This window comes from Mytilus edulis, chromosome 2 (assembly GCF_963676685.1).
Source record: "Mytilus edulis chromosome 2, xbMytEdul2.2, whole genome shotgun sequence".
NCBI lineage: Eukaryota > Metazoa > Mollusca > Bivalvia > Mytilida > Mytilidae > Mytilus > Mytilus edulis.
The window spans coordinates 53,973,685-53,987,187 of NC_092345.1; the positions used below are offsets into that span (position 1 = coordinate 53,973,685).

General features: G+C 31.5%; 1 protein-coding gene across 1 annotated transcript; it reads left to right on the forward strand.

Annotated features, from left to right (window-relative positions):
• Positions 1 to 1,350: 1,350 nt before the first annotated feature.
• LOC139512439 (C-type Lectin CRL-like) lies at positions 1,351 to 11,074 on the forward strand. The gene is made up of 4 exons (XM_071300050.1): positions 1,351 to 1,672; positions 5,347 to 5,392; positions 8,841 to 8,922; positions 10,191 to 11,074. Exons 1-4 carry the CDS (start codon positions 1,389 to 1,391, stop codon positions 10,415 to 10,417), a joined length of 639 nt encoding a protein of 212 aa, XP_071156151.1. The 5' UTR covers positions 1,351 to 1,388; the 3' UTR covers positions 10,418 to 11,074.
• Positions 11,075 to 13,503: the final 2,429 nt, after the last annotated feature.

Genomic DNA, 13,503 nt, shown 5'->3' on the forward strand with positions numbered 1-13,503 from the left:
GTCAAACTTTTAGTACCGAAACTAAGTGCGTTGGAACCAATCACATTCTAAGTAACAATTACAACTGATGTAATTTCTTATTTTGGTAATACATTCAGGTACATGAACAATTAGTGACCAGTTTTGGATCACTTACGAGGTGCTAATATCAAGCAATAGGTTTTGATTACATTAAGTTCATCGACCATCTCTTCAAAAACCTAAGTCATAAATTGTTTTCCAAAATTTTCAGATTATGCCAAAAAAGTGCTGAAAAGTAGCAGGTATTAAAGTAAGGGGTAGTATTTGTCTCCTGAAATTACAAAATTAGTAATCAAAAATATTTAAATTTGATTTAATTAATAAATGAACCATTTTTTTTATAATCTAGAGAAAGCATGGTTCTACTCATTTTATTTTCATGTTCTTCTTTGTCTTTAATTTGTTGTAGTTCCATGAAAGCATATATAATAAAGCACCCCCTCTTTAAATTAGAGCAACACTATCTGTTTTCCTGACCTGTTTAATTAGAAATCCGCTTGTTAAGTTGCGTTCTTGCTTTTGTTTGCCTCAACATAGCGCTTTGATTAACGCAAAAACAGCAACTCAGTTTAACAGGCTAGTGCTGATAGTAAATCATATTGCAATTTGTTAATCGCTTGATTAGGAAAACACAAAAAAAAGTTAAAGGAAATATCTCAGCAAAATAATTAAACTAGTTTAGCGATTTTGTTTTTTGTCCATAGATTTATGAGTTTTGAACAGCGGTATACTACTGTTGCCTTTATTTAGCGAATGTGTTACCGACAAAACGTTTCTCGTTATTTTAATCCGTGAGAAACAAATAAGATATTTGACTACAATTTCACAAGAAAATCTAAGTTGAACAGCACTTACTTCAATTAAAAAATGTCATTGAATATATAATACAAAAAAAGTACAAAGGACAGAATTAATTTAGTTATACAATACCATACATTATATAAGAAACGTAGAAATCATCGTAGTGAAGCGGAAATACTTAATGCTTTTAAATACATATTCATGCTTACGAACGCTCTATATACTTAGAAGACGTTCAGGTCAATATGAACGGCAATATAGTGTAGAAAAACTGTTCATAAGTTGCACCATACGTTAACCCCTTTATATTTTATTGAACTGTACTTAGCCACAATCCACTATATAGTGTCTACTTCATTTCCTGGCATCGACAAGAACAACTATTTAGCAACGTGGTCGATCGCCATTTAAATTGAAAACAGTTGTTCTGTGTTTAAATGACTGATTTTGAATACACTTGTCTCAATTATTGTCAATAATTAATACATTGATAAGTTTGCTTCATATGTTTCCTCGTGTTGTCAAACATTTGTGAAATTTTGCTTGATAAAAACGAACAGAAAGAAATGAATTTTTATTTCATTTGTATTCAACTTTTAATGGAGTATTTATTTGATAGTTTTGCCGAAAATGTTGGGAATTTCATGATTAAAAAGGACACAAAATTTCCGTCTTTATCAAATCCAACATACATTACCACTTCAAAATTGGAATGTGCTCTTCAATGTCAGAAGACAAAATGTTGTGCTGCAAGTTATAATGGAGCGACAAATGCATGCTATTTTAATGTAACACATTGTTATTTTGACGTAGAAGCCTCACCTGGTTGGGAAGTATTACATACTATATTGTAAGTGTTACTTTTCTAAATCTACACATTTTACTTTGTCTAAGTTTGATTATTTTGATTTAAGGTTGGTTTTTTCTTTGTTATATAAATGACTTGTATTCACTACTTGTAGACAACATTTCTTGGTCATCTCAGAAAGCTTGTTTACTATGATTGTGGTAATAGTTATCAAAGGTACCAGGATTATAATTTAGTACGCCAGACGCGCGTTTCGTCTGCATAAGACTCATCAGTGACGCTAATATCAAAATATTTATAAAGCCAAACAGGTACAAAGTAATATAGGAGTTCATACTCAAGATTGGTTTAAACCAAAAGCTTTCAAGTAAAATTATAGTGATATGATTAGAAATAATGTCTCCTTACTAATTCCAAGATACATGTGCCAACACTTCAAACTGCTCAGAGTCTGAATAGACCAGAGTTTAAGCTGTACCAGTAAAATCGAGCACATATTTTACTAGATAATAATTTGAAAAAGTTATAAAAACGATTAAAGTGTACTATCTGAATTTAGTCCGAACTGCAAATTCTAGCTTTTTACCCATTTGCAACAATAAATCAAACTACTTAAACACCTGGCATTCTGTAATACCGGCGTCACACATCAGCGTATAGCTCCGACATACGCCGGACATGTTAAAAAATCATGTACGCTGCCAATACGCTAGTATTTGTGGATGCATTTAACCTGTCAATCATATCTGTAACGTGTGCACAACGAGCTTTAAGCGTGTATTTGGCGTACGAGAAGCGTACCTAAGCGTTTATCGAGCGTTAAAGAAACGTATGTTGGCGTCTGCCTGGCGTTTGTCTTACGTAAATGGTATGCACGCTAAGAAGGAAAAAAGTTTCTTTAACGTATTTGAGACGCGTTCCAGACGTATCTTGGACGTTTTATTATGGGGTGTTTGTTACAAACACACCCGCATACGTTTTAGTTAAAGCCGAACGACTCCGAAGCGAATTCAACGTGCCCTAAACGTGTCTTAAACTTATCTGTAGCGTTTTCAACGCGCTTGTAGTGTATGTATTACGTGCTTGTAGTGTACAGGTATACGCTAGACACACGCTTGAGCTGGATGAAAAGTTTTATAGCTGCATAGTTTTATGAATATCCAAGTTGATTTGAAAAAGTTAAATATAGAAATAAGTAAAGCTGACTATCTGAATTTAATATTTTTTTTGCCTATTAATCAAATGAGTTATTTCATATCTTTGAACTAAACTACAAAATCAACTGGAATTTCATTAGATCTATATTAAATTAAGTTATATGGGCTCATTTAGACCAGTCAAGACCAAAATTGAAGATCAAGACTAGTCGGGACTGGTCGAGACTGGTCGAGACTGAATCAAGATAGTTATGGAGACTAGTCGAGACCATTTCAGACTACACTAAGAACATCAAGTCCTGAATCTGACGTATGAAGTAAAGTCGAGACCATAGTCGAGTACAATTAAGTACTGCCGAGACAATGTCGAGACTTATCGAGTAAAATGTGTGCTTGATTATACTGGTCGAGCACAAAATCTGGTCTTTCCAGACTCTGAGCAGTTTGCAGTGCAATCTCACCACAATTTGACAGAATTTCGGTTAGAATACTTAAGGATAAATTCAAAAGACATTAAAGTTTTAAGACCCTGAAGTACAAGTTTAAACTGTATTTGTCACTGAACGTTGAACATATAAAATCAATCAGTTATATTGAGCAGATACTTGGCCTGAAAAAATTGACAATGTTCATCAAGAAAGCATTCATTATTATTTTTGTAAAGTATTTTAAGTAACAACAATCAAATATAAAAAAAGGATCATTACTAAAATGAACCCTTGCCTATTGGTCCTTAATCCAACTTTGTTCCTCCTCTTCCTGAAATCATATATTTGGTGTAAGCTGTATTCTAAAAAAAAAACAAGAAACTTGTGTGTTTATTTATCTATTTTGTTTTAGTTTTCAGTAACGGTTACCTTCAACTATGACCTATCGACCCCAAACCAATAGGATAGTTTTCTTTTCACTTTTCCCATTGGTATAAGTTTTTAAATCCAAAAAGGGAAACTAAAGATTTCACACAGAAAGCTTGTTTGGACCCGTAGACTCATAACTATAAGCTCTTGATTTTTATCAAGTGGCTGGAAAAAAGTATATGTTGTTCGCTTGCCAATATTACAATTACCAAAAACAAAGAAGATCGAATACCTAGAATATAATGTCTGCTATTGTTTTGTTTGTATTTTTTGTAATTTACCTCTTGTTTCACATGTCAATGTGACGGAGTGTTTTTTAAATAAAAGCATATTGTATATTGTATTATATTGTTTCTTTTAGTATTGTGTCTTTGTCTTGAATACAATCATACAAGGAGAAGTAATTTTTTTCGCAGATTAAAGACACTAATTTTGTTTTCTATTTAATGTTGAAAGGAAAAAAATACAAATTTAGGAGGGGATGGGATTCAAGATTGTAATGTATCGAATCACCATATTTTGTATTTCATTGAACCGAACCCCTTCTGATCGTGTTTATACAGCGAAAGCTGTTCAAAATGAATCCCCTGTGTGATACAGATAAAGTTCAGACATAGAAGATGTATGATTTACACATTTGAATTCGCATTTTCAGAATCTAATGCATTCAGGATTATAGTTTAGTTTGAAAAACTACATCAAAACATGTTATTGTTTTAAAACGTAGTATATCTTATCTTGTTTTGTAAAACCAATGTCCTTGGTTAAGGAGAGGGTTGAGCGTAAACTAACAACTTCAAACCCGTAACATTCATTCTGTTAGTAGTTAGTAGTCTGTAGTTCACTGGTTCGTGTCTTTTAAATTTGATTTTGGTAAATTGTGTTGTAATAAATCCAGCCGTTAGTTTCCTCAATTGAACTGTTTTAATAAATTAGTTTTTTAAGTCGGGCCTTTTTTAGCCCACTATATGGTATGAGTTTTCTAATTATTGAAGGCCACACGGTTGCCCATACTTGCTTACATCCACTCAATTTGAACTTTGGTGGATAGTTGTTTCATTAGCAATCATACCACATCACTTATTATTATACTGGAAATTTAACCAATGGTGCATTTTACCCCTTCATTTTGGTGAACAATAATATCCAAATAGTCCTTTATCTTGTTACATATTATTCAGTAAACAAGATCAATTTGTAAATGTTTAGTCGGATTCAATTCAGATTTCACTTTTATCCCATCATTTTATACTTTTTGTAAAATAATTGGCAGAGTGCAATGGTTTTGGTCCTCAATGCTCTTCAACTTCGTAATTTTTTGTGCCTTTTTAACTTTTTTGGATTTTTTGTAGACGAAATGCGCGTCTGGCGTATATATTAAATTTAGTCCTGGTATCTATATGATGAGTTTATGTATATCTTAGGCATGATACATGTTTCTCATTTCTTTAACTAAATATTAATATTCAAATACTGTAAACTCAAAATTTATTTGCGAAGTTTTTATTTTTGCGAAGATTGCGATTAGATAAGTTTAGAAGAATAAGAACTGAAATTGTTAATTCTATTTGCTATATGTGTATAAATATAAATAAAGACGGTATGGTAACTGTCCACAAGACACCAAAAGATGTAAAAGGTTAGCAATTATGTAAAGCTCTGATAAATACAAAACTATATATTAAATTTACTCTATTTTCAGATCCAAAGTATTCGTCAATGAACTAAAAACATGGCCAGATGCAGAGGTGATGAGTAATATTTAATAAATTATATGATAACATACAAATAAATTGCACAAACATAACTTTAATAACACACCAAAATGAATTGTGAACAAATTAATGAATTATTGTGTCTATTTATATATTTTGTGACCATTTTCTGTAGTCTCAACTTGTACTTCTTTCCTTTTTTCTTTGACACTTGAGAATTTGGAGCATACATTATTGATGCTGTTTGAAGACCAAAGTAGCACTTCATCATTAAGTTGGTGTAAACATGTTGATACGACTATGTCATGTTTTGTATTTTCGTAGGCATGTTTATCGGGGTTTTAGTTAGTAGTATCGTATTTGGTGTTGGTCAAATTCAAATTCCAAAAAGTGAGTCATGAAATAGTACAATGAATTATATTCTTAAAGGCCATTTGTTATGTTTTAACTTAATATTTTATAGACATACATGTAATAAGATTATCAAATTATGTTGTTGAATGGTTATAGTTTCGGTCTTGGAAATGATTTGTTGTGTTAAAATATTTGGTAATGGGAACCTTCCGGAACACTTCTTTTCACTATATCGGTTTTTATTAGCATTTTTTTGCCCAAATTTTCAGTTGGAAATGTTTGGTGTTTGTTATCATTTTGTATCTCCATCTCTTATTGTTTTACCTTAATTTGTTCATTATCTATGGATTTCAATTGGCAATTCAGTTGATAAAACAGAGCGCTTTAACTTTCCAATTTTAACGTTTAGTAAAATTGATATTTGGTGTTTGATGGAAAAGGCAAACGGAAATAATGTCATGCTTAAAATGATTTTCAGGCCTATTAATATGTTTGTTAGAAGTAGTTTAAAACATAACATGCAACGTGAATTTAGCTTTTCTTTGACAGTCTTTTAAAAATTTGAGAGATGAACATGATGAACTTGAATAAAATCAGTACCCAATGATCTCTAGAAATATAATTAAAAATATGCCCTAATTCAAAGCTAAATAATTTTACTCCTCGTGATGGCAATGCATGTACATTTGTACATGTACAAGCAATAAATACATATATATGTATCACTACAAACCATTAAAATTTGAAATGGCCTATATCTGTACTCGACTGTACTGATTTTTACTCGACCAGTCTGAATTGGTCTGACTTTTACTTGACATTACTCGACCCCAGTCTGAACCATACTTGACTGTACTGAATCGTACTTGACCCTTATCTTATTACTCGACCAGTCTGAAACAGTCTTAACCCATTCTCGACATGTACTCGACCTTTTTTTCCAGTCTAACCACACTTAACCAAAGGTCTGAACAATACTCAACCAGTCTGAACCATACTAGACCAAAAAACCTCTACTTTTTTAACTGTTAAAATAAATTTCTTTTAAAATGACATAAAGCAACAGCCAACAAAATTTATAAAAATATTTAATCTTATAAAAGAATGGGAAAGGTAAAATAACAAAAAAATTCAAATGGCAAAATTAAAAGGTTAAACACATAAAAAAAAAGGAAAATAAACAAAATACTGAACTCCGAGGAAAATTCAAAAGGAAAATTTCCTAATTAAATGGCAAAATCAAACACATAGAACGAATGTATAACAACTGTCATATTCCTGACTTAGTATAGGCATTTTCTTAGGTAGAAAATGGTGGATTTAACCATTGGTTTTATAGCTAGCTTAACATCTCACTTGTATGACAGTCGCATCTAATTCCATTCTATTGACATCGATGCGTGAACAAAACAAAGACATAGGTAAAAATGTCAAATATTCAGCAGTTAACATTATAACCTTAATCACTAAAATATACTTAATGAAGCACAAAATGGCATATTTAGCTATATAAGCAAAAATTAAAGACAAGAATACACAAATTTACCATTGTACAATAACACAATGTCGGGATGTATAAGCTACATGTAACTATAGAGCCACGTCATATATGTAACAAAAAACATAAAACGGCATTTAGACAAAGCACAATGCAAAAATGAAAGACAAGCAACAAACAAGTTTTTACAATAGCAAATTACGGGATGTATAAGTACAGAGCAACGCTAGATGTATCGAATAAACACCAACAGGCATAAAGACAAAGCACATAAGCAAACATGAAAGACAATAATACGAGAATATCATAAACAATAATGCCAGATTGTACAAGCACCACAAGTATCTTAATCACAGTATAAATTAACAAATATTTAATAAAGAAGCACAAAAAGGAGTTACCTAATTCATTGTTTTTTTTTTTATTTTTTTTATTTTATTTATGCATGTTAAATCCACCAATAAACGATTATCAGATTTTAAATATTCGGACCAAATGGTTAGAAGAAAGTAAAATAACAAAAACCATCCGAAGAAAATTCAAAATTTAAACTTCATAATCAAACAAATGGAAAATAACTTTCATATATTACTTGTATAAAACAAATACCTTTTCCACCCTGGTTAATATTCTAAACGATGAAATCATGGACTGTATCATTTCAACAACTTTTACAATTATTCTTTTTTAATTTATCTCAATTGCAGGTATATGTTATACAAAAAGTAGTCTCGATTCAATACGTTATTAATTGCAGCGTCAGAAGAAGATAATGTATACTTATACACAATGCTTCATGAAGCTGATTTACCTCATGATCAGATCAAGATCAAATGTGGGTGGCGAATCTTAATACTGTATTTGGCCAAACTTTTAGGAATGCTTTTCAACTTCGTACTTTATTTGGCCTATTTAACTTTTTTGCATTCGAGCGTCACTGATGAGTCTTTTGTAGACGAAACGGGCCCTGGCGTGAATAAAAAAAATAATCCTGGTATCTATGATGAGTTAATTTACCGTTCTTTTACCGTTACGTCCTTTTAGAACGTCATATGTAAGCCGGGGCAGCATCTGCATGGACACATTTTTCATTTATTTTTTTGAGCAATACTATATTAACACTTTTTTATATAATCTTCGTGTTTAGTTCTTATTTTAGTTGGTTTCTCTAATGGTAGAGCATGGAGTGCAAACTATATACTGTTTCATAAATTGAAATGTAAAATACTAAAATTCGATTATTCTATTTAAGAAAGAATAAATGTCTTTTTTTTTTGCACAAAACTGTTGATTTGCAATTGTTTAATATATTGCATTCAAAGAAAAAATAAACATATCTTTCCATTTTATTTAAGGTGCAATAGTTGAATTTACGAGAGCTCCAACAGAGTTGCTACCCAATGCATCATACACGATTACAATATACACCATTTCACCAAAATCGATTTATGGGGAACTTATACCAATAAAAGTGGTGTCAATTAAACCTCATGGTAAAACCATCTTTTATTCAAATCTTATGTTGTATATACAGTACGGATGAATAATTAGGATCATTCAAACGCATGACCTATAGATATGATTTTACTGCAGTTTTCAATGAAATTCTTCTTTTTGTCGTACATATAGGCACACTGTATTTCCTTCGGAGGACATCTTGCCAAGGTTTTGAAACCTGCTGATGATGAGTTACTTAAAAGCCTCATACCTGGTAGGTTTTTTCTACGAAATATTACTTTATATTACAATGTACATATAAATACACTAGTTTTGGAGAGGATTGATTGCATTAATCTTAACAACCAAAGTATATAAATATAAAAAAAAACAAATACTTACAGTTGTTGTTACAACTATTCTGAGACATTTTGAATACACCAAATATGTTTCCGACAAACATTTTTATTTCAATATTATTACTCCATACACGTTTTCAATGCATACACATTTAAAGAACTCTTATAAACTTCAAAACTAAGGAAGCTTCACTTTAATATAATCTGCTTTTTTAAATATAATATCGTAATGAGTTTTTTATTAAGTAAATTAAGTAAACTCATCATAGATACCAGGATAAAAAAATATTTACGCCAGACGCGCATTTCGTCTACAAAAGACTCATCATTGACGCTCGAATCAAAAACAGTTCAAAAGGCCAAATAATGTACGAAGTTGAAGAATATTGAGAACCAAAATTCCTAAAAGTTTGGCCAAATACAGCTATAAAGTAATCTATTCCTGAGGTAGAAAACCCTTAGTATGTTAGTAGTTCACTGATGTTTAAATCTGAATAATCGATTAAGACAAAAATTTAGGTAACATAAACACATAAAATCTGCGAATCACAATAACTCTCAAAGGAGCACAACCAGTTAAGTGTCATCGTCTACTCATGCATCATATGCCATGCGAATCTACACTCAGTCCAAATGTCATGATCCGTAAACTTATAGATTATACTTCTATAATGTTATCGTAGAACATAAGTAACAGTTCATAACAAGAAGAAATGTTAGAATAATTATAAAGGGGAGGTGAAAGACCATAAGTTATAGCAAAGCAGATAGCAGATAAAAATTCGGTCATTAGTCCCATTCTGAGAAAGGAGAATGGATTTAATACTGCAAATGACTGTTTTGATGATTGCTCATCCGTTAGACCAATATGATAATTTCTTATAGGTCAATTCGTCATCAAGGAAATCATGACAGGAAACTCAAGCCCTGTACTAACATACAGAATTAAGTTATAAACACAAATAGTTCATTCAGACATTGCTTAGCCAGCACAATGTATGGACATTACGATTGTTTAGGTATCAATGTTTTTTTTTTTCATTATCGTGCTTACACCGTGACGAATAAATGATCACGACTCGTTTTAACCTTACTTCTTTGTATTATGAGCAATCAAATTTATACACAAAATCAAATTTAATTAACAATGATTTAGATATTCAACTTATGTTTCTGCTTTCAGAAGGGGTTAATTATGTTTGGATCGACGGTTCTGATGAAGGAAAAGAGGGTAACTGGACATGGAATAACCCAATGGAGAATATTTTACTTGATTATTGGGGTCCTAACAGACCTGATAACGCCGGTAGTGGTCAGGATTGTATGATTTACCGTTATTTCAGTGGTGAATATCTATGGGACGACCGCGAATGTACTGATAATGACTATCCATTTATTTGTGACATATGATTTATTTGTCACAATTTTTTGGATAGAATGTTGGTATAAGAGACATCTTTACTTGTTAAGAATCTATGCTGGAATGCCTTAGACTATACATCACATTATCATCATCGTCATTTTCAATTGAAACAAAAGACTAAAGACAAAATACATTGTCTAAAAACAATAAGTGCTTATACGATTTAAAGCTCACTGGCACTTTCTGTTTTGAGTTTTCCTCAATGTTCGGTATTTTTTGCTATTTCTATAATCACCTGTTAATTGATAATTTGCAAATGTATTGTAAATGGCTGCTTTTCAACATTAGTACACTTATTTTTTTTCAAGAGGTGAAACTGACACAACTAGATATTGATAGGTACGCTGGGAAGAATAATGTATGCTAACGTAAACATTCCTTGCTTCAAGTAAATAACTTTTTTTGTAAGGTAAGATAGAGTTTAACAGTAGATAACACCTCGCACCCAATGCTTGAATTGGGTAATTCTTGTTTAAAAACTGACAGGTTGTTGTACACTGCAATATCATCTGCTTTGTTTCTCAGTAGGTTTTATAGTAACGGCAAAGCAAAACCAATGTTCTGCAAACACGACGAAACGTGTATGCAAAGGTAATACATAGAAAGGAATATAAATGAAAGTTCATATGCAAATTCAAAACATAACGAAGACATTTTAAAAAAAAATCTTGAAAGTTTAAATTGCAAAATCTACTTGTTTTTTGTCTACTTAATTTTAACTTGATGAATCACATGTTCTGTCAAAAGAAAAAAATATACTAAAATAAGGCGATGTGGTATGACTGCAATTGAGACGATTATCTACCACAGACACAAACGCATGCAGATGTAATCAACTGTAACATCTATAAGTCACCGTATTACAATTACGAAAATCGAATTGATATAAAGATCCTACAACAAAAGTTGAATAATTAAAATCTCGTAATCGGTCGCACGTATCAAATATCCTTAATGCAATTACTTTGATGTGTACTGTTAAGAACTACTAATTAGTTCGGGGTTTTTTTAAATTCTAATTATTTAAATTTGATTGAAATCTATGACATTTGTATAATTTTCGTCCTACAGTTTGAACACTGATGTCTTTAACTACTTAATATTGTAACACAGGAATATTATGCTGTAGTTTAATTTCTTGTAACCTCACTTTTCCTTACAATATGTGGTGTGTTTGAGAAATTTAAGTTTAATGTTTGTGTTATGGTTTCTCATATGTTTTGAAGGGCTTCCTTAATAACTAAGATTCGTACGAAAAGTTGATAATTTTCTGAAATTAATCTGATCGTGTATATCTGTCTGAAAAGATATATATGATCAGATACGAAAACAATACCATAATAGTGACCAGCCATGAAATTTTGGGTCTAAATGAGGTCCATGGTGCAAAATGAAATTTGTTTATGCAATAAGTACCTATATATAAGTGAAACAATACTGCAAAGTTTTAGGGTGATGTGGACTGTAGTTTTTACGAAACGGCTTTTTGTAATATCCCATTGTCTTATCCAGTAAATGCAATTCATTGTGCTTAAAATATCAGGAATGTTATTTATCTTTTTGTCTATAGAGAAACATGCATAAAGTATAACTTGTATCAATTATTTCAATTATAATTAGGCCAATTAAGGTAATTTCTATGTCTGATGTGTATAAAAGAGGGACGAAAGATACCAGAGGGACAGTCATCCTCATAAATCGAAAATAAACTGACAACGCCATGGTGTAAAGTGTAGAGCGTTTGTGTAGGCTCTTCCATGAACCTCCCTGGAAGGAGTTTGAACAGCCAGCATGAACGGTTGTCGTATCTAGGTCAAATATGTCAATTTCGAAATACAACACATTACAGTAATGATAAATGAAAAAGTAACAACATAGGTATATTTTAGGGGTTTGGAAGTGTTTTCAATTAAGAAAATATATTAAATGCATGCCAATTTGATAAAATTCATTATTATGCAATAGTTAATATATGCATGTGCAAACAAATTTTAAAGGATTTAGAGCATGGGCTAATTAACAAAGCGAAAGAAGCACGTGATATTAGAATAGTTATCAAAGGTACCAGGCTTATAATTTAATACGACAGACGCACGTTTCTTCTACATAAAACTAAGCAATGACGCTGAGCTAAAAATAGTAACTAGAGCCTCTAAAGAGTCTGTGTCGCTCACCTTGGTCTGTGTTCGTATCATAAACGAATAAAAATTTACAAAATTTGCAAAATTCATGAAAATTGATTAATAAAGGCAACAGTAGTATACCGCTGTTCAAACTCATAAATCCATGGACAAAAAACTAAATCGGGGTAACAAACTAAAACTGACGGAAACGCATAAATATAAGAGGAGAACAACGACACAACACTACAATGTAACTAACACACACAGAAACAGACCAAGCATCAGACAAAATCCCACGAAAATAACAAATATAACATCAAAACCAAATACATGAATTTGGGATAGACAAGTACCGTGACACGTCTTATCGCAATGTCAATTTACACTCAAAAATAAGAGAAAACAAACGACGCAACGTTAAACTGTAACACACACAGAAACGAACTATAATATAACAATGGCCATATTCCGACTTGGTACAGGACATTTTTAAAGGAAAAAATGGTGGGTTGAACCTGGTTTTGTGGCATGCCAAACCTCGCACTTTAATGGCAATGTTAAATATAACATAGAAATGACAACATAATATTACAGGACTACAATACAAATAAATAGGAAAACGTATTAGACAAAGAAACACATGATTAATGAATAACAAAAAGCATCAGGTTTAAAATTTAATACGCCAACAACGCGCCTCGTCCACACAAGACTCACCAGTGACGCCCAGATATAAAAGATCGAAAGCGAAAAAAAGTACAAAGTTGTACAGCACTGAAGATCAAAAGTTGAAAAAGGTTGTGTCAAATACGGCTAAGTTTGTATGCTTGGGATAAGAACATCCTAATTATTTAGAACAATTAATGCTATTGCAAACAGTAAATTTTATCAAATGAATATAACAGATATACATAATGAAACTGAAGTATTAACTCATTACATAAAACAAA